Genomic DNA, 21,136 nt, shown 5'->3' on the forward strand with positions numbered 1-21,136 from the left:
AGGTGATAAATGCATGGTTATGTTTAAACAAAACCAGAAAAAGCTGATGTTATTGGTCAAACTAAAAAAAATAATCTGAAAATTTAGAGAATATTTAAGGCAAGCTTTGGACAAAAAGTTAAATTATATTAAAATAATATCCAATAAAGAGCACTGTGTAATAATGATTATGTCAATCAGCTGTCAACATCATTATCTGTTATAGGATATATCCAAATAGAAATGTTCAAATCTTTACATAAAGTCACGTTTTACACCTACATCATCCTCCAAAGTCATCAAGACATCAGCGAGTGAGAAAAATCCCCCACCTCCACACTGAGAAAATTTCGTACTTAACCAAATCCACGTTTGGGTTGACTGAATTGATCAACTGCAAAAAGAAAAAAGAAAAGGAAAAGATTTTGCCTTCACTAATTTCTTTTGTTTTGGATGCTTTTTGTTACAAACCCATGAAGACAAGAATAAAAGTAATTGCAAACAAAATTACAAATAAATTATTAAGGGAAGTAGCACTCCAAACAAACCTGGTCCAATATGAAAAGTAAGTACAATGTAGATCTGATAACTGGTTGTTTAGTGGCAACAAAAGCCATCAAGCTCTTGTTTCAATGGTCGGTGTTTTATATCGATTTGGGGGTACTTAATTCTCTTCTTTGCTGAATTGTTTTAATTTATCTTCAAAGGATTTTTTGAGTATGAACATCCTGATTAAGATCATAGCCTCTTGATTGGATTCAAGTTCGGTCTTGGACAAGGCAGCACTTTTGAGATGTTTGAGATGTTCAGAGGTGGATTTGCTGGGATGTTTTGGATTGTTGTCCTGGTGCACACCACACATATCCCTGACTTTAAGGTTACAGACTAATAGTCATATATTCTTCTTAAGGATTTTTTGCTGGAGAGCATAATTCAAAGTTTCATTAATTAGAGGAAGTTGTCCAAGTCTTGGAGCAGCAAAACAGCCCCAGATCACCACACTTTCACCACCATTTATTACACAGTGGGTGAGATGTTGTTGTATAAAATGTTACTTTTTCACCTGATGATTCCAAAAATGTCTACTTTTGTCTTGTGATTCGAGAGGATAGTTTTCCAAATGTCAGTGGAATCATCAAGATCTTTTTTTTTTGTTTTTGTTTGATGACCTAAAATATTGAAGTGTGAAGAAAAAAATAAAAACAAAAATTGTTTGTCGTACAGCATAAAGCAATGATGCTTCCGATTATAAGGTAAGTCTTTTTAATTGTTAAGATAAATTAAAAACCACTTAAGAGAAAAAGAAAGATATTTTAGCACTTCTACCTAAATTTATTCTGTAGCACGTTCACACATTTTGTCAGAGCAGAATCGTTCATCACTCAGAATAAAAAGCAAACATTTGCAAACAAAGACACCAGGGACTGAGGTGCAGAACATGGAAGGTCTACTTGGAGAGGATTCAAGAAAGTTTGAATCAGACAAAAACCAGAACACATATCATCCCACAGTCAAAAGGAATATACTTCATTAATTGAAAAAATAAATAAATACTATAATTGTTCAGTAGTTTCATCTCAGTAACATTAACACAGTTTCTCATTTGGAGCAGCACAAATCTAATTCCTTTTCTTTCTCAGAACATGTCCTTCCACCTCTATGGATACATTTTGTAGCTCAATCCCCATCAGACTTCTAAGAGCAGCTGAGGAATACATGCATATTTTTCACTAAAAACTACACTGCAGCTCCCCTCTGTGTCACAAAGGAAGACATCGCTGCATCACGGTCTCAGTACACTACAGTGCAGAAACCTTGTCTTCTAAATTTTGCAGAGAAAGTTGTCTGCCAATATCTCTAAACATAAACTTTGGTCTTCTCTGTATTTTTTTTATAGTTCAACTTTAAAGAAACTGAGGATGTTCTAATGTAAATTTTGCCACACTCTGAACGGCACACAGTCAAAGTAAACACCCAAAGGTTGGGTGTTCAATTCCAGTGTCGTACAGCACATTTTATATATCCTTGGAAAATGCATCCATCCTCTCTGTACTGTTGTGTGAATGCGTAAAACTTGAAAATTGCTTTTCGGAGGCTTCTCAGAGCCTGAGAAAGCAATATCAGTCAGATTTTCAAAGCTGGTGGAGACACACTTTAAAATATTTGCAGCAAAAGGTTTTTATTCAGTTCTATTTGTTGACGTAGTTCAATTTACAACAAATGTCATCTCAAGGCACTTTACCAATAGAAGTAAATTCAATCCAATTACACTGACAGAATCCAAATCAGTTACGCATATTACAAATTATGAAACAATGCAGGCAACGTGAGAGTGGGATTCAAGTTGGTTAAAAGTTTTCCTACAGCAATCATTCGTCCTGGACGACCTTGTTGTGATGGTGGATTGTAGCGTACATGATATGTTTGACTTTGAAGCAATCTCCCATTCTGAGAATGCATGTAGCGACGTGTGGAAAAAAAGGTGTTTTAAAAAGTGCTGACTGAGTGGGGCTGAATGCAGAATAACACGAAGACATGTTTGCACTTCTGAAGGTTTTGAAAATATAAATTATTTCCCTTCCGTTTTGCAGTTATTCCACTATGTCTTGTTCCATTACATAAAGTCTCAATAAAATGGACTGAGGTTATGGCTCAGAAAACGTGGAAATGTTCAAGTAGTCTGAATTTCATTGAAACGCATTGTTTTACAACAGAATGAGGCTATAAAGAGGAGCTCATGTTTAATATAATGAATCTAAGCAGGTAGATGTCAAAACACAAATTTTATGAGGTTATTATGGTTGCCTGGATTACAACTGGGGTGTCATTGGCAGGATGGACGGACGGACAGATGGACGGAATACACGGATGGAATATTTTGTACCGGAGAGTGTGATAGCGTAAAAGTTTGAACAATACATGTGGACCATCCTACTTTTCCTTTGCATGACGCTTTGGGATAGCGCCTTTTAATGTAGAATATGAATCTTAAACACCATCTGAAAGACGTTTTTACAGTGTCTGTGTAATCATCCAAAGATTCCTGCTTAATGATTGTAATCTATCAAGAAATGTCAAAGAGTGAACCTTCATCCACACAGAGCCTAGAAAGACATGTCTCCAGTTCATCTTCAACACCATTATTACTTTTTAAAATCTTTTAAAGCCACAGCAATTCATTTTTAATGTGAATGAATATTTCACAGAGCTCTAGAGTTACAAAAGGACAGAGTGGGAGACTCCAGATGATATAAGAGATGTGTGCTACAGACACAGAAAGCTATAGCACTGAGTCCAATGTCTGTTCTTATATCCAGTTTGCAGCGTTACCACCTTACACTATGGTCTTAAATGCTACGCCGTGTCAGTAAGGATAAGAGCTATGATGCACTCATAATTAGTTTGTGAAGAACTGTAAGTTCTGCCCCAAAGTGTTATCTTAAATCTCTCCAACTGGATCTATCTAAAGCTTTCATTCTAAAGGTGTTAGAGACTCCAGCTGCAATCACCCACCTGCACTGCATCAATGCACCTGACGTGCTGTACATATAGGTATCACTGATGCAACGAGGAATAAAAATGAAAAGAATAAAGAGAAAACAATATTAGCGGGAAATGAGGCCACAGATAACAGTCAGTAAGCAGGGATGAGGGAAGAATGCTTCCTCAGCAGCCTTTTTTTCTCTTTTCCTCAATTATCTGCTGCTCACTGAAGACGATGATGGATCGCATTTGAAGGGGGTGTGCGGAGGGGAACTCTTAGTGGACTTGAAGCTTAGCTGAAACCGTATGGTCAAGAGAGCCATTAATCCATCTCAGAGTGGCGACCCATCGAACTCCGCCGGCAAAATGCGTGATCGAGCTGTAGACGGAGCAGTTGCACAGATAAAGCGGCAGAGTACAGATCTGATTAGGCTCCTGTCTCTGCACACTCCACGGGGATTAAACACAACAGCTCCTTGTTAGACCTCCCCACTTTGTTCCGTATGCTACGTTTGCTGTAAGTGAAAAAATATACCAGGGAGTACAAATCATCATTCCCCTCACTACTTCACACCCCTGCATGGACTCAGAATGTGATTCACACATTAATATGCAGCTAATTTGCTATTGGTGCTGCTTAAATAACACTGGATACATTATGTATTATTCATCCTTTAGCATCAGAACTTGATACCAATAAAACACTTATTTATAAGTCCTGGTTAGGTACAAACTGTTACACTCTCGCTGGTATCTGCATTTGCATGCCTAAAGTGTCATTTGCATTTTTACATAAGCTTTGCCCAGAACAATGTCCTGAGTAATAGAGAACAAAGCTCTGTGTGCAAACCCACAGTGGCACAGCATCAGTTCTTATTTAATATTCAACGATTGGAATTTATATTTAAAAGAAAAAAAGGCGTATTCTTTACTAAATGAAGCAGACATTTGATGTTTGAACTTATCAATCTCTCACAGTGATGTGAGGGAGTTTTGGGCCACTCTTCTAAACAGACATTTGTTTAAGCACACCTCTCTTAAGATTGCTGTGCAGCATCTCAGCCTTTTGCAGCTATTCTGCCTTAGAATTGCTGCCGTATTTGGGATTGTTATGTTCATAACCTGGTTTGGGATGCGGTTAAGCAGTTATACTGCTGGCCTTGTATGTGACTCTGCACTGCTTAACAGCAAAGTAAGTTTTGTCAAACATGTCGCTGTGTGTGATGACTAGTGCTGTCAGTCAATGAAAAAGCATTTCCATATTCAGAAAGTTTCAAAAGAAGTAATTTTGTTTCAAACATAATTTAGAAATGCTAACTATCAATTGGTTGTGATTTGTTGGAAGGATAAATTGCAATAAGTGGGCTACATACCAACTCGGTTTTATTTAAAAGTCCATTGCTGTGTTTTTTTAAACAGAAAGGCTTTTAAGTCATAATAGGACTGTTATTAATCTTCACTGTGCAATATTACCTTGTTAAACTTTTCAGATTTATCACATGCATTAACACATTAACATTGACAGTCCTAATAATGACTATCCATGGTTCCATACATTTTGGAGTTCATTTAGGATGTCAGTTTTAGTCTTTTTCCATTTTCATAAACGTTAACAGTTGGATTTTAAACTAGGCCCATAGATTCTGAGCATGAATTATTGGGTTTCTTTGCAGTTTTTCTGATCAGTGCACAGTCAAACTTTGGGTTTCTTTTGTTAAAGCTTATTGTGACTCTAGTGGCCTTTATTTTTGCAGTAACCAGACAGGAAATGGGGAAAAGAGAGAAGGAGGGAAGACATGCAGCAAAGGTCTCAAGGTCAGGAATCGAACCGCAGAGAGCTGCGTCGAGGACTAATAGGCTCTGTGTATGGGGCGCCCGCTGTACTGCTAATGGACCTGTTTCGAACGGTTTCCAATTGTGAATAATCTTATGTACTATTGATCTTTTAACCCTCCTTAACGTAATGGGCAGCAATAATTGCTTCTTTAAGGTGATTCTGGATATCATCTACTTCAGCACTGAGTTAGTACGCACCTTTCCCTTGGCCTCTTTAAATCCTTTAGAATAAGTAAGAACATCATTTGTTTTTCATACAGTTGTCTTATGTAATTGTTGGAAACATTTTCCTTCTCAAAGTAATAAATGAAACCTAGAGGCTTGCACTCAATGTCATTACCTCCTATGCACTACTGCTTAGCATGAATACATTTTAATTTAAATAAAATTAATTTGAGTGGCTTGCTGAAATTATCGTGCGTGGCATTAATTCTAGTAACGCCTGTTCTGGTAAAGTCAGTACTGTGATTTGTAAAAAAAAAAAAACAGCTCCCTACTGGATATAACAAATATGAAAGTGGAAGAAAATTTTATAATTTGAAGCTGACACCTTCAGTTTATGTGTTTATTACCTTCTGTACAAGAAAGTCTAATCTACAGGGAGGAGGCTTTGGAGGGCAAGTTAAAGAACAGCTGCTAAGGCAGCAGAAAGGATTTGCAAGATACATTCAGATAAACTTTTAAAGTCTCTTTTTTCCCCAAGGCTGATAAGTTCACAATAGAAGTAAAACAATTTTTTATGCTTCTATATTAACGATGTGAAAGATATGAAAGATGATATGACAGTCTCAGGACAAGAAATATGCAGGTTTTTAAATTGTTTAAAAGTTTTCTTAAAGATTTCAAGGAATTGGAAATTTGAATGTGTAAAAGTTAAAACAATTTGTTGTGTCATTATTGAGTTTACATAAGCACAATTTGATTTCACAATAAATCAGATTGCACTCATGTTAACATTGCTTTTAAGCTTAGCCAGTTAAAATTGGACACCTACTCCAGATTCCACCAAAAATGCATTTAAACGCTGTCAGTGGTGCTGATGTTCTTCACAGGAAGAGGAGCCCCAAATCAAATTTGGCTTCATACAAACGCTGTGTGATATATGACCACAAAACACCCATTACTTATGTCATATATTCTAGGTTGAAAAGTTGATATTCAGGCTTTTTTCTTAAAGTCTATGCCTGCTGAAGCCATGTGTGTAGAGAAACTGAACCAACACGTATGCATATGCATAATTCAGAGACTTCTCAAAAGAGAGTTGCAAATTAAAATCAAATGAGTTCTTCTGGCTTCACCAATTTTATAAAGCAAAGAAAAGGAGAAAAAAAGCAACAAAGGAGCTGTATATTCTTTCAGAAAACATCCAAACTCAAGAACCCTTCATAACCCTTTGGTACTTATTGTTTGAAAACTAAAATGTTCAAACTGAAGCAGCTTTCTGATCAGCTGTTATCCAACCCACCAGTAAGTAAGTAACTTTTACTGTAGGATATTTTAAGGGGGAAAAAAAAACACTTCAAGAGTGCAAAGGAGCACAAGACCTCTGAAAATTGTAACTGCGGAAACTGTCAAAACACGGTTTGAAAATAACCAAATTTATTTAAACCGACAAGGAAAAAGAAAATAATGGATTATATTAAGCATTCTGTGATGTTAAACGGGCTGTTCGGGGCGATATTTGCAGTAGTGCAGCCAATTGAACTCCCAACCCCATGGGGAAAATTAAACCAATAAACTGAAAAAAAAAACCCTGAAATGTTCAATAGCTTAATTCAATCACATATTTTTTCTTAAGTCTGTGTGTTAGTTATTAGAACTGTCAAGTGGTCCAATTAGTAAAGTTTTATGGCTATTTTCCCTTTATGTTAACTCATATAAATATTGTATATTTACTCAAAAACTAAAACCACTTTCATAAAATATAGTACCTACAAAATACAAATAATCAATGAACAGAGTTTTGCAAAAATATTCACATGCTTTTTATTTTAATTCCATAGACATAGTTATCCACCTAACCTGACCAGTGGGAAAAGGAGAGTCTTATTCAGCTAAGAAGCCAAGAGGTTCATGACAACTCTGGAGGAGCTGCAGAGATCCACAGCTCGCAAATCTGTCCCACGGACAGATATATCTAATTATGTTAAATTAAATAGCACCAACCTACAAGTGTCATCTCAATGCACTTTAAAACGCAAACTGATATATTATATACAGAAATGTTGAATCAAATCAATAAAATCATACAGACAGAAATAAATATAATACTTTTGAATTTGATCTAACACAATGTAATCAAATTCAGTTCAAAATATCAACTTGCAAAACAATCCTTTAAGGAACCCAACCTATTGAACCAGATCATTAATGTTGCAGCAATCTCTTAACATGCATGACTGTATAAAGGGACAACTCCCCTGCAACAGGAGGAAACCTCCAGAAGAACTTAGCTCAATGTGAGTACCAATCTTCAATTCAAATGGGAATTTGAGAAGACAAAGTAGACACACAGACTCACTGGTCCACAAGTACTTTCTATGTTTGAGAATATTTACAGTAAATGGAGTTAATGGCTTTTTAGTTACTTCATTTGGAAGACAAAACACAACATACCACATCATCTATGAGCCAGCGGAGCTGGAGCACCTTCTCACATAGGCTGCTCCAGCTCCGCTGTCGTAGGGACAGATACAGGAAATCCTTCCTGCCACATGCCATCTCACTGTACAATAAAAGCTAAATCATTGTTCTGCACTAATCAGTCCAATTTCGCACAACTACACTGTGGCACACTTGCTGTACATATATTCACATATACATACTGTATCTGCATTTTTGAATCCTTGCAAGGACTGCTCTAAGCTACTTTTTATATTGACAGCATGTTATATTTTATTTTTATTTTATCTTGTCTACAATTGCTACTCAGTGGTGGTTGTTGTGTGTCTTGTCTCTATGCTGCTGTAACTGCGAAATAATTTCCCTGCTGGGATGAATAAAGTAATACTATTCTATTATATTCTAATCTATAGGAGGAAACACTGAGGACATTCAATAGTGTTATAATCTGCAAACTTGGTATTCATGAAGAGTGACAGAAAGCATGAGATTGTTAAATGAAATCCATAAGAAGTCCTGTTAGCCATACAGGATAAAAACACGGGAGTGGGGGCTTTTTCAAAGAAGGACATGTAACTGAACTTGACATGTAAACTAACAGGGCACCTTCCTCACAATAAAGCACGGTGTTGGGAGTAGAATGGAATGGAGATGGTATTCTTCAAAAGGAAAATAAGATGGACTAATTTAAATACATGGCCCTGAAAGAAATAATGGACTTCTGAGTTGAGACAGAAGAGTTAAGACAATGACTTTAAACTCACAGCCAGAGCTAGAATTCATGTGTTACAGTCCTCTTAAGTCCAGACCTAAATTCAATCCAGAATCTTTGGCAAGAGTTCACAAACACTCTCCATCCAGTCTGATGGAATTGCAACACACATAGTTGTGCAATTATACATTACTATGTGTTGATCTATGAAATAAAATCACCTTGCAGTTTAAAGTTGTAAAATAACAAAACATGAAACAGTTCAAGCAGTATCAGTACTTCAACTGATACTGCTTGCAGCAAATAGTGTCTAAAGCTTTGCTGTTTCTCCTGGAAGTTAGATTTCAAAGAGCCTTTTAATTGATAGAATCTGCCTTGTCAGATTCTCAGGCATTACCATCAGTCATTCTTACCAGGCTACACCTTATCTCCAGATATTCCTCTCCAGCTGTCCGATTCTGTCTTTTTTTTCTTAACTAAACTGAACTCAAATCCCTGCGAGGCTGTGGAGGAAGAGTATATCGTTTTCTCTCTCGAAACAGGAAAGCCCTTCACTCAAACACAAGTGAAATGTGTTGACATGATTGAGAGATAATACTGCTTTTGACCACAAAAGAATCTGACTTAAAAAGTTGTGCAGTTTAAGAATGAGTACCAAAAAAGCCTCTTTTGGGAGGGAAAAAAAAATGGGTAAAGTAAGCACACATGCTTATCTTTCAAAAAAGTAATATTCAGACATATCAACATGAATTTGTATTTAGATTCTCAATAAATCGCTCCCTTAAGAGGCTCCTCTCCCCCGGCTTTCTTTTTGTCTCATTCCCTTTCAAAACTTCTGATCTTTTTTCCCCAGATCTTTTGAGCCATTTATATATTTTCCCCGCTTTTCCACTCTTATTCTCAGACACCTTCTTTCTTGTCTTCTGCCACTCTTCTTTTCGTCATGTCTTATTTGAGGATTGTTTTCAAACACAGTGAAAATAAATTACAGAGAATAAAGACTAATATATTACTTTAACTGAATCATTTATGTGGTGTACTATAACCAAACTTCAGTGGAAATTTCGGGCGTTTTTTGTTGTTTTTTTTTAGGTTGAAGATATTTTGTAGCTATGGGGAAAGCCTTCTTAGCTGTGCATAATAATGAATAATAAATTTGTGATTATCTGAGCACACAGTCTAAAGTGTGTACTTGTCATTTTTCTCAACAGCAGTGCACCATTACAAAGACAGATGATTAATGTTGACTTGATAATTGAGTTATGCTTTTCAGATTTATGAGATAACCAACACCTCAAAGCTGTTTACATCATAGTTTTAATAATCAGAGAAGTGCTTTGTTGTTGCATCTCAATAAGTTAAAAATATTTAAGAAGGAATATAATTACATCTTTAAAAATGAAACAACATGCATTACAGATTATGTCTCAGAATAAAACTGTATCGCAATAACAGCAAGACAGATAAAAGTATTTTTATTATAGACAATAGATCTTTAAAGGGGTGTTTGGTATTTTTGACAATGTGTGCAGGTGCAGAGTCCTGTTCACAAAGGAAGTCTCTCTTTGTATAGCGTGTGCATGAAAAAGGTTTCAATCTTTGAACTGAGTTACTGAAATGAATTAGCTTTGCTGTGATGTTCTATTTATTAGGAGATATCTGTACCAACAAGTTTCGCCACTCTCCTGTTGAAATATCTATTTATTCCGTCAGATTTTTTTTTTCCTTTCAACTACTCACATCTAAAAGTTTTCCGTTTCAAAGCTTTTCACAGTTTTCATTTGCCTTTTATATGGCCTTGTGCAAAGTGCTGTTTAAATGTGGGGAGCAGAATGATTTATACAACTGTGTCAGAATGTGTGTGTGCGTATATTTGATACGTTGTAAGGCCCATGTTTACGACAAACACTAGGACCCATTGTTTATGCGATCCAAAGCCTGGGCCCCATACGAAGAAGTGATGTTTTGGGGTAAGGGCTTATGACTAAGGTGTGAAATGAGTTTAGGTAGAAATGGTTAAATATCATAAATGTAGGGGTTACACTATAGAAATGAATGAAAAATGAATGGAAATCAAAGTTCCTGTGAAGATAGAAAATATGCGTGGGTGTGTGTGTGTGTGTATGCAAGAAAGGAAATGAAATGGGGGGGAAAAAATATGTATTTGCTGTTGTTCAGCTAATTAAATTTAAGCCATGAGGATGTTAGTTATATGTTATAATGTATAGATGCAGCAAAGTTTTGGTGACAAGTGGCCATTCTTGTGAGAGCTGCACCCAGCTGTGCTGTCACACGGTGCAGAACAACAATCCTGCCAAGCCATAAAACAACCTCTAGATCTGATGTGATTCAAAATGACAGCATGATGCACGCATAAATGTGCACTGAGAGAAACTCTGTGCTCTCAGCATTTAGAAGAAGAAGGAAAGGCAATGATAAAGCTGAGGAAATTCACACATGCTCAGGTCAAACATACCTGTAGATGATGCAGGCGCAGTCTCTGCAGGTCCCACAGTTCTCAATGTCCTGCCCCGTTCTGTAGGAATGTCTTCTGTTGAAAAGCACACAGATGACATATCAGGGGTAACAGGGGCATGTGTTGCTGCATATTTATTTGTGTAACCCTTCTGATACGTCAAGTTACCTCACTGAGCAGCATTTCTGGCACAAGGATCTCAGAGTACGCCAGTCTTCTTCCTGAAATCATCCCTGATCATTTTTTAATGAACTACACCCCCTCCAACAAGCTCCCTCAGTTATGTAAACCATGACTCGCAGTGTCACTCAGGGCATAAAATAATGCTTAGAAGGTGAAAGTCAAGTTTGCATGCATACAAACTAGAGTGGAGTTCTAATACTAGAATGGGCAAAATGAGACAAAGGAGCTGTCAGTCACATGCCTGGAAGTACAATCTCTGCATTAAAGTTGACATAATATTGTGGGATATTCTGTCTGGATACAGTTTTAGCCAGATATTTACATACAATGTTTGAAAAACCCTTTTCATTTCTCATGGTCTGACATTACGCTGACAACGCTGTTTTGAGTCAGTTGGGATTGCTGATATTATTTCTATTTACTCAATCTTAGAAGAAAAAGAAATCATTTTTTAATATTATTTATTTACTTAGTCAAAATTCTGAAATTGACATAAACTTCTGTTTTTTTGTCTATTTCGTAGAGTGATATTTTAAACTGTATGACTCGCACACACCTTTTCAGCTTTCCCTACAAATGTTTCTATTACATTGAGATTTTGACTTTCTGATAGCCTTCCCCAAACATTCAACTTCTTGTCTTTAAGCCATTCTCAGACCTATTTGATAGTTCATTGTCCATTTAGAAAACATACATGCCTAAGCTTGAGAATCCTAATTGATGTCTTGAGGTGTTGCTTGTAATGTCCACTTTGTTCTTTGCTTGTGATTCTATCGATATTGTAAACTGCACCAGGCTCTCCTGCAACAAAACACCCAATACTGTCACCCCCTTACGTCTCAACCGAGATGGTGTCCTGAGGCCTACACGTTTCTCCCTTTGCAACAAGCGTAATTATGGCAAAACACTTCACTTTTAGTATCATCAGACCACAGGACATGTCTTAAAAATTAAACATCTTTATCACTGTGTCGAGTTCTAAACTGTGATCTGTCGCTTTTGTTGATTTTTGGGGTAATGGCTTCTTTTTAATCTCTCTGCAAACATTCCTGAGCAGTATGATGAACAGTTTGATCAAGTCTTCAGGAAAAGGGACACATCTAAACATTGCAGGACTGTGGCCCTCGAGGACTGGAGTTTGAGACAACTAAATTAACCAATTAGAAGTCTACAAAGCCTTTGCATCATCATCTGGACTTTCCAAAACAGTTAGAGGTCAAATAGTCTTGGTATATGTAAATCCCTGATTTTAATTAAAGTTATGAGCAATTCCCTAAAATGTATGGCATCTATCATATAGAGATAATTTAGGAAATCCAAACTGACTTAAGAAATAAAAGATTTACAATGATTTAATGTCAGATTGCAAGACATAAAATGTGGTTTTTTATACCACTAAAAACTTTCTATGGATTCATAGACCAGCACCCATTTCCATATCGTTTCCTGTCCAAGAATGTTCCCACATCATATACGTACTATTTTGGTGCGATAAAGCGAGAGAAATTACTAAGCCGCTTACAACGCAGGAAGCAGATTAATTAAGTCTTGATGGGAACAGTAAAGGGTTTACACTAAGAGGCTTGGAACATCTGAAACCACCAACATGACGGCAGCTAAATGTTGATTTCTATCAAACCTTGCATGCTGCACACATGCATGAAGCTGCTTCAAATAGATGCAACTGAGCCCCCTAGACATTTCCTGTAGTCTGACGTGACATAAATTCTTTGACATGCAGATAATTTAAGCTTGAATGGCTGATATGAGACATCATAAAAATAGCTACACATTAGTATTCAATGTGGTATTTCTTCATCACTTTTCTTCACAAACCTAGATGTTTTACCTTGTTGTATTTCTCTTTCTAAACAAACTTACATTGTGTTCCATCCACTTATTCTTGTACTGACAATGGGTACAGCATAGAAATGAAATATAAATAGGGGAATTGTATCCCAGAAAACCATCAATTTGTAAGAGTTACCTCACATGACGCAGGAAGGTTATTACTGCCGACTTGTGTATGTACTTTTTGGTGAAGTGTATTTTGCCTTCAAAGAACCACTTTTTGCACCAGTAGATAATACATGAGATAACAAGCCAATGCCTTAGTGTAAAGTTAAGCATACATTACTTTCCTTCGTGGAGTCTGAACTTTGAAAAGAAATATATTGTTTTAATAAAACTATGAACTCCTAGGCTAGAATCTGACATTTACCTTTAAAGTCATACTTTCTACTATCATACCACTTCTTTTTTAGGACACCATCTTTTCTTTGGGTCAAAGGGAATTCTGGATGGTATAGAGTAGAAGATGGCCTTTTTACACCACTCTTGGCCCTGAGCTAAGATGTCGAGCCAGGGCAACATTTACAGCTCTGTTGGCCTGAGGGTTTCAGTCATTATGTATTTACGGCTTCAAATTCTGGATCACTCCCTTTCTGGCCCAGGGCTTTTATGTTGCTTTAAAAGTCAAACGAGTTCATTTCTCATGCCTTAATTTAACCCTGGGTGACAGGGTTGAACTATCACTAACACCTGTGGATTATTCAGCACCTGAAGCATGCCGTTATAACCACTCCTATTTCTGAGAACTCAAGAAAATGTAGGCCACAGAAGTAAAGTTTTGACCTCCCAGACTTAGAATTGTTCAGTCCAAATCATGAACATTGATATCACAAACATTAGAATTTTGGGGGGTAAAAATAGGACAAAGGGGAACACATATCGAGAATACCACAGTGCATCTCTTTAAATGAGAGGTGTCAGCTGTGTTTTTTATAATATGTAGAAGCCCGAATGCACCATGTAGAAGCAACCAATGTGGGTAGCTTAATAGAAAAATAATACACATAATTTTTTTTGTGGGTTTTCTTATGCCACAGATCAGAGTTGCCCCTTATAGTAACTTCACAGTATTGCATTGTCCTACTCACCCATCTCTCTCTGCTTCCTTTTTCTCAAGGTCTTGAATGACATCCAGCAGGACCTTAATCGTATTCTGGCTTGTCTCCAGGACGCCCTCCAAACTGTGAAGCTGGTTCTGCAAGCTACGAATATCATGCAGGGGTCCATTGGGACTCAGGAGCTTTTCCGTCACCCGTGATGGGTCCAGTTTACACCTGGCCCCAGACATCAACCCTCCAAGAATTTCCTGAACCTGTCTTAAAGTGTCAGCTTTTGTGGGACTCAGCGGCCCAGTTGCAGGCTGACCCCCAGAGGCAGAGCAGCCCCTGGCACCAGAGCAGCCCTGCTGGTTAGGTGGCAGCGAGTGTTGGCTGTTTGGTGTGTTGGGCCTGACGCTGGCTCCTGAGCAGAGCATTTTGTGTAGCACCCCAAGCTGAGCCTGGGCTGAGCTAAGACAGCTGGGCTTAAAACAGGCCTTGGCAGGGGAGGAGGTAGAGGAGCGCCTCTCTCCCTTCATCACAGCAACTGGCGGAGTTTGAGCTCTGTGCTTCAGAGAACTGGGTCTCCCACAGAACTTGGGTGAGTCTGTACACTTCATATCCATTGTATCCTCCTTTTTCTCTTCCCTCTCCATACCTTTTTCATTGGCCTTGCTCTCTGTCCTAAGCATGGGTGTTAGGGCTGTGGCAACTGCAGGTTCACTTCCTTTTTTCCGTGGTGTGTAGGGAGGAGGTGGTGGAGGAGGAGGTGGAAGTCGAATGCCCCTCTTATCCTGAGCATTATAGGGGGCTTGAGAAGGGGGAGTGTATGGTGGTGCAGCACGAAATTTTGAAGAGTACAAAGGAACAGCTTTAGTTGGAGTCCCACAAGCTTGAGCATTCTGAAGAGTGGACACATATGCTTTCACAATTGGAGGTGGAGAAGTGCACGATTCAAGTCTAGGGACAGGGGAGGGATAAAGGGTTATCCCAGTGCTGGCAGGGGGGTTGTTTTGCACTGTTTGGTACGGTATGTTACAATGAGATACTGTTTGTATAACAGTGGTGTAAGAAGGTGATGTTTGATTAATCTGGGGTGTGTGGGGTCCACCTGGATGAGTACTGGTGTAATATGATATGGATGTGCAAGACAGGGCAGTCTGAGTCACAATTGTACAGGGTGTGAGGTTTGTGAGTGATACATTATTTGTTGGACCTGATGGTGGTTGTTGATGTCTTACATTTGGGACAGCATTGGGCTGTTTGTTAGGTTCACAAGATGTTAAAATGGTGCTTACATTTGGAGTAGGGGTGGAACAGGTTAAGGAAGAGGATGATATTGATACTGGGGATATGCAGTTATATGATGAGGACTGAGGGGCAGTAAAGGAAGGACTAGAGCAAGCAGCAGTTTTGCTGGGTGGTGTTGGTGGAGACAAAACAGTATAATAAGGAATAGGGCTTTGGGCAGCAGAAGGTGCAGGAGTGGAGGAAAAAGGTAGGATGTTTGGTGGAGGATTAGTGACACTTTCTGGCTTAGTAGGAGATGAAGAAGCTGCCTTATAGCCTTTTTCAGTGATTTGTAGTGGTGCATTTGCCAGTGTTGGAGGAGAAGTACAGTAAGGCACAGTAGAAATTTTGGTGGTGGGAGGGTTTTCAGCTGCAGAAGCAGACACTTGTATGTCAGAATGTAAGCTGGGTGATGCAACTAAAGGTGGAGAGGCAACAGAGCTACAAGTTGGCAATTGTGTAGTGCAAGGTTTATGATTTGGGGAAGATGGACATGGAGAGTTTGCTTGTTTTTGAGGGGTACACTGCTCAACATTTTGAGGTAGGGTTTGACAAGAATTAGTGGTTTGAATTTGTGTTGAGCAGTGTTCGTCACTCAAATTTAGAGACTGATGTTTACGTTCATTTTGACTTTGGGTGGTGCAATGCTTTGAAGCTGGAGGTGAAGATGGACCCTCAGTTTGAACTTCAGTTGTACACAGTTTGGTATTTGTAGGAGGAGGCGATCGAGGGGGGCTTTCAGTTTGTGTGGGAGTTGTGCAGAAGTGCACTTCTTTTCCAGGATCACTTGTTGTCCGGCTTAGGCGCTTTCTCCTCCTTACTACTGAAGGAGTGCTACTTCCCTGGCGCTTGGGACCATCTCGGCAAGATACTGAAGAACTGTGACACAGATCACTATTGTGAAGAACTGAAGGTGGACAGCTGTGTCTGGATGGTTTTACCATAACACCTGACTTAATTTCTGTCTTTGATACTTTAGATCTTCGTTCTACCACAGTTTTATCCCCACAGCTCAGAGGTCTACTCTGATCTTTGGACCCAAGCAGCACATGGTTGTGGCTAAGGTACTCATCTTGAGAGTCATGCTCATCATCTCCATCCACACCAACTGAGTCCCCAGTGCTTTGGCTACGTGCATGGGTGGATGAGAGAGACTGAGGTTTTATGAGGCATGGTGAAGTCTGAATGGCTGTGCTGGTGCTTGTACTGGGTCTTCGTGTCATTGGTAAAGTTAGAGAGTTAGACTGTGGTGGCACCCAACATCTGCGTGTAGGACCAGGTGTTAGTGGATGAGGTGGGGCTCGTGCTAAAAAAGCAGCCACCTTTTCTATTGTACTTGCCATATCCCCACGCACAGCCCCCACCACAGAGGTTTGACCAAGTAGGCCCTCAGTGTGTGGTCTATCTGTCCATGGCTGAGGGGACATGGTGTTGTGTTTCCGGAGAGGATGTGGGCTGTCACGGTCCTTGGCAGTCCGTTGACGAGTGTTATTTTCCCCTGTTGCACTGTTGCCACTACTGCTACTGCCATCCTCAAGGTCTTTGAAGCGAACCTGATGGGTGCGGTTGCGACGGCGCTTGAGGCGACTTTCAATATCTGGTGAGTCTCGATTAAGCAGCACAGAGCGTACAGTCATTGTTCCAGGCAGTTTGTCCGCCAAGGTGCTCTTGCCGTTGCTTTGGCCTGTGAGCAAGTGATTAGGCTCCTTGCTCACCATTTCTCTGGCCACTCTGTTTCTTCCCCAACATTCACAGGCAGTTTGCCGTTTTAAAGGCCTTTTTGTTCATGTGTCAACAAGGAAAGTACGTTTTTCATTACTGTTTTGCTATAGTATTAAATGCATGTGAGAGCTATGTACTTTATTGATGAGTCCCATTTTCCTCATAAAACCGAACAAAGTTCGGTCAACTCCTGCAAAGCTTAGTCCATTTGTAGAATAATTGTCCTTAAGAAGAATTACTACAATGTCCACAGGTAAAGGTAAACCAACATCATAGACAGTAAAAAGGGTGTGTCAGATCACTGTGACCAATGCTAAGTTCTACAGCAACTGTGATATTTTACCTTCACTTCTACAAAAATATGACATATTAAGATAAATTAGAGAAAAGCAGCATCAAATTTTGTTAAAGTGAACATGTCCATGCTTTTATATGTCCTTTAAATATGTGCACATTTTCCTTTACTCCCATTTCTCCTAATTTCCCCTTGCAAATATCATGATGAGGCCAAAAAGGCTTGCAATGCCAATGGGCAGAGAGTCAGGGAATATAGCCTGTTCATCCTTAGGTTTGCATACTTGGCAGTCCGTTCTTGTACTCATGTTTTGTCCCCAGTAGCCTATGTATGGGATGGTCTTCGGAGGGTCTTCCCATAACGAGCTGCCTTTTGAAACTTATGTCGTCAAGACTGCTTTGTCTGTTTCGTTGATTTCACTTTCTTTTATTTTAGTTGTGGAGTCAAAGTGTCATTCTCCCATGGCTGAAGATGGTGCTAGCTCCTACAGAAAAGTACACAAAAAGGGGAAAAAAGAAGAGACTGTAGTTGTTTACAAATGCATATCTGTTTAAGCAGTTGTTTGAGATAGGATGACATAAGGTAAGCAGCTATTTTGAAATGAATAAGGGTACAGTCCACACAGTGGGAGGAAGAAGAATACATTAGTTAGGAGAAACGACTGAAGAGTTGGAGGTGGACGACTACAAGCAGCGGAGAAATAAACGCCCCAAACAAGTGAAAAGGGATTGTAATTAAGGCCTATTCATATTGGCTGAAGGGGATACTTATATTTTATGTCTATTTGATTTTCTCTGTATCATTAGAAATTGTTAACACGTGGCATTGCTGTAGAAGCAATAAAAAGTGTTTTTTCCAGCTCTTGGGAACACAGAATGACTGTTATCATATTTCCCATGTGCATGTGTCTTACAGATTTTTCTTTTCCTCTATGTTTTAACAGTCTGCAGCTCTGTTATCAGTTCTTGATGATCTGCCACGATGACAACCTCTCTGATTCATCTGGTCACTCTGTGGCAGTCTGTCTACCATGCTGTGGTTAGTAGTATGTTCTTGTCTCTCTGATGCTGCGGCATGTTTGTGACACACATACTATATATATATATATATATATATATATATATATATATATATATATATATATCACTTCCACTGCTTGTCCGTGTTGCTAGCAGTTAGGCGTGATGCTGTCGTCTGCCTTACAGGATCTATGGATTTCTTCCTTGTTATCTCCTCATGATAGCCCCTGACACTGACAGGCCCACGCGCTAATTCTGGGTGCGAGTGTGACTGTCCGTACTCTTATCTTCTGTGGGAGGGGTAATTAGTGACTCCTTCACAGCTCCCAGGTTATTTAGGGAGTGTGATACCCGAGGCCCTGCCACATTTATTTATGTCCACCTTTTTTTTTCTTGCTTTCTCTCTCTCTTTTTGTTGCTCTGAGGAGAGGGATCTTTGTCACAGCCGCACCCTTCCATCAACCTCTTTAAAAACATGGTTATTAGGATTAATTATGATTACAGTCACACAGACAGCGCCTTAAGGAAAATAACAACCATAGTGAATTATTAAACATACCACAAAGTTCTGATTCTTTTTACTTTCTTATCACTTCTATGTGTAAAGATGAGCTAAATCACCAAGACCACATCTCTCTTCGAAACGATAAATATTCTTATGCATGGATAATCTATTTTTCTGCTACAGAGGCTTAAAATACAAAAACAAGGATTTATCTTTAGCTCAATAAGGTGCCTTGCAAAACTATTCATACCTCTTAAAGGGGGCGTTATGCAAAATCAACCTGTGGGCTTTAAGTCATAATGTTATGCCCTCATCAAAAACATACCAAGAGTGCTGTTTTGATTCATTCATGCATGTTTTGAGGGATCATTGAATCTCCTGTGGCAACCAATTGAGGTGCCCTAACACGTTCTGCAATGTACCGCCTAATTCCCCAAAGTTTTGCCTTAGAGCTGCAGTCTCCAGCAAAGCACCCTCTCCTTGTACTTCCCCAGCACATCTCCACCAGACTAGCAGCAGTCAAAGTTAGCAAACATCTGGTGGAACTGTGCATCTGCTGAGCTTATCATACAAACTACAATACTTCTAATAACGGTTGTACAATGGACAGCATGAGAAGCATTGTTGTGTTGACATCCCTGAAGGGTGAGTGTTGGAAAGGGTAGGAGGTTTTTGATGAAATGGAGACCAATTTTTCTGTCTGATGCAAAGTAACAATGTTTTTAAGTTGTTTTTGACATAATACAGCATTTTCATAAGAAATGGAGGCAACATGCTTGATTGGGTTATAAAATGGCACTCTGTGCCTGGCAAGCACATAATACCCAGTCTTAAAACATCTTCAGCTTTTATTACTTTATAACCACAAATATCAGTTTGCTATAAAAGGATTTTATGTGCAGTAAAACAATTTGAATTTCATGTATCATTTTCCACTTTGCAATTATTCATTACTTTGTCTTTTTTGACTGTTAGTCTATCACTCAAAATCCCCCAAAATGACCCAAGGTTTGTGGTTGTAATTAGACTTGTGTAAAAGTTTGAGTAGTATATACAAATTTTGTTCTTTGTATTTGATATTTATATTATTTCACAACTCTACCAGGATAAAATTCTCTTCAGACTTTCCAGTTTCATCCATACACCGCCAAAGGAGCATTACCCTTTCTTATTCTATGGGCTGTCATCTTGAGTGTGCTCTCATTCTATCTTACTTGAAACCAGGCCTATTTTTCTCATTTTCACCCATCACTTGTATCTTCCTCTCCACCTTTACGACACTGCTGAAAATCTCCCGTCCACATCCAAATTCTTCGCTCTCAGCCTGCAAACTAGCCTTGGGTCAAAATTTATGCCGACAGTTTAATGAATCCATACCCTCTTAATGCTGCATGAGCTCACTCCAGGGGCTGAGGCCAGCCATTTACCCACATGTGACATTTCCATGTTAAGCTTTTATTGGCAGACAAGAAATAAATCACCAGGCAAGAGGATGAACGTGTGCAACGGCATAACGCCAACAGGGGTCATAACTCTCTATCGTTATTATTTAAGATTTACTCTAGCCCTCTTGCTTCCTGCTAGCGTCTGCGAGAAGGCTTTACTCCAAGTACAGGCATCTATCCCCTCATGTGGGGTGACAATAATGCCTGCATCGCATCCAACTCTTCTTTTCTAAACCACGGTTACTCCGAGGAGCACAGATCTCATGGACTCAAGAATCAAGAACATCCTGGATGTGCAAATCTGATTGTAATTTTCTGAGCCTGGAGTCCTACAGGAGTGGTGAGAATTACATCCATGACAATAACAAACCTTTGGCTCTCCCTGTGCCAGGGAGGTAGGGGGGTTCTGTGGTTTGAATTGTTATGTAAAGTCATGTCAGATCAGATTGTCTAAGCATGCCTAAATTTGTCAGACAGGACTAAGAGGAGGAGGAGGCAGGAAGAGGAAGGAGAAGAGATAGACATGCTTAGTTATATTTAGAGATGCTATGAGACACACAGTGAACTGCGAGGAGTGGGATTCTGAATAAGTAAAAGGGAGATGGGGCGGAGGGAAAAAGCAGGGGTGGTGGAGGGAGGGGTGGCGGGGGTGTGGGGAGAGTTGGGTTGGCAGGCCGCAAA

The 21,136-nt window shown here is 39.1% G+C and overlaps 1 protein-coding gene across 5 annotated transcripts in view; it reads right to left on the reverse strand.

The window, feature by feature from the left end:
* Positions 1-21,136, reverse strand: part of LOC102223543 (nascent polypeptide-associated complex subunit alpha, muscle-specific form-like) — a 58,219-nt gene that overhangs the window by 22,765 nt on the left and 14,318 nt on the right. For 3 of the 5 annotated variants that reach the window (XM_023338504.1, XM_023338502.1, XM_023338503.1), the window contains exons 2-3: positions 14,231-17,970; positions 11,109-11,183 (exon numbers count right to left, since the gene is read on the reverse strand). In XM_023338504.1, the coding sequence (XP_023194272.1) occupies positions 11,109-11,183; positions 14,231-17,187 (3,032 nt within the window). In that variant the 5' untranslated portion in view covers positions 17,188-17,970. Of the gene's footprint in view, positions 1-11,108; positions 11,330-14,230; positions 17,971-21,136 lie in introns of all 5 variants that reach the window. The other 2 variants (XR_002753164.1, XM_023338505.1) reach the window with 2 other exon arrangements.

Source organism: Xiphophorus maculatus, chromosome 8 (assembly GCF_002775205.1).
Source record: "Xiphophorus maculatus strain JP 163 A chromosome 8, X_maculatus-5.0-male, whole genome shotgun sequence".
NCBI classification, from domain to species: domain Eukaryota; kingdom Metazoa; phylum Chordata; class Actinopteri; order Cyprinodontiformes; family Poeciliidae; genus Xiphophorus; species Xiphophorus maculatus.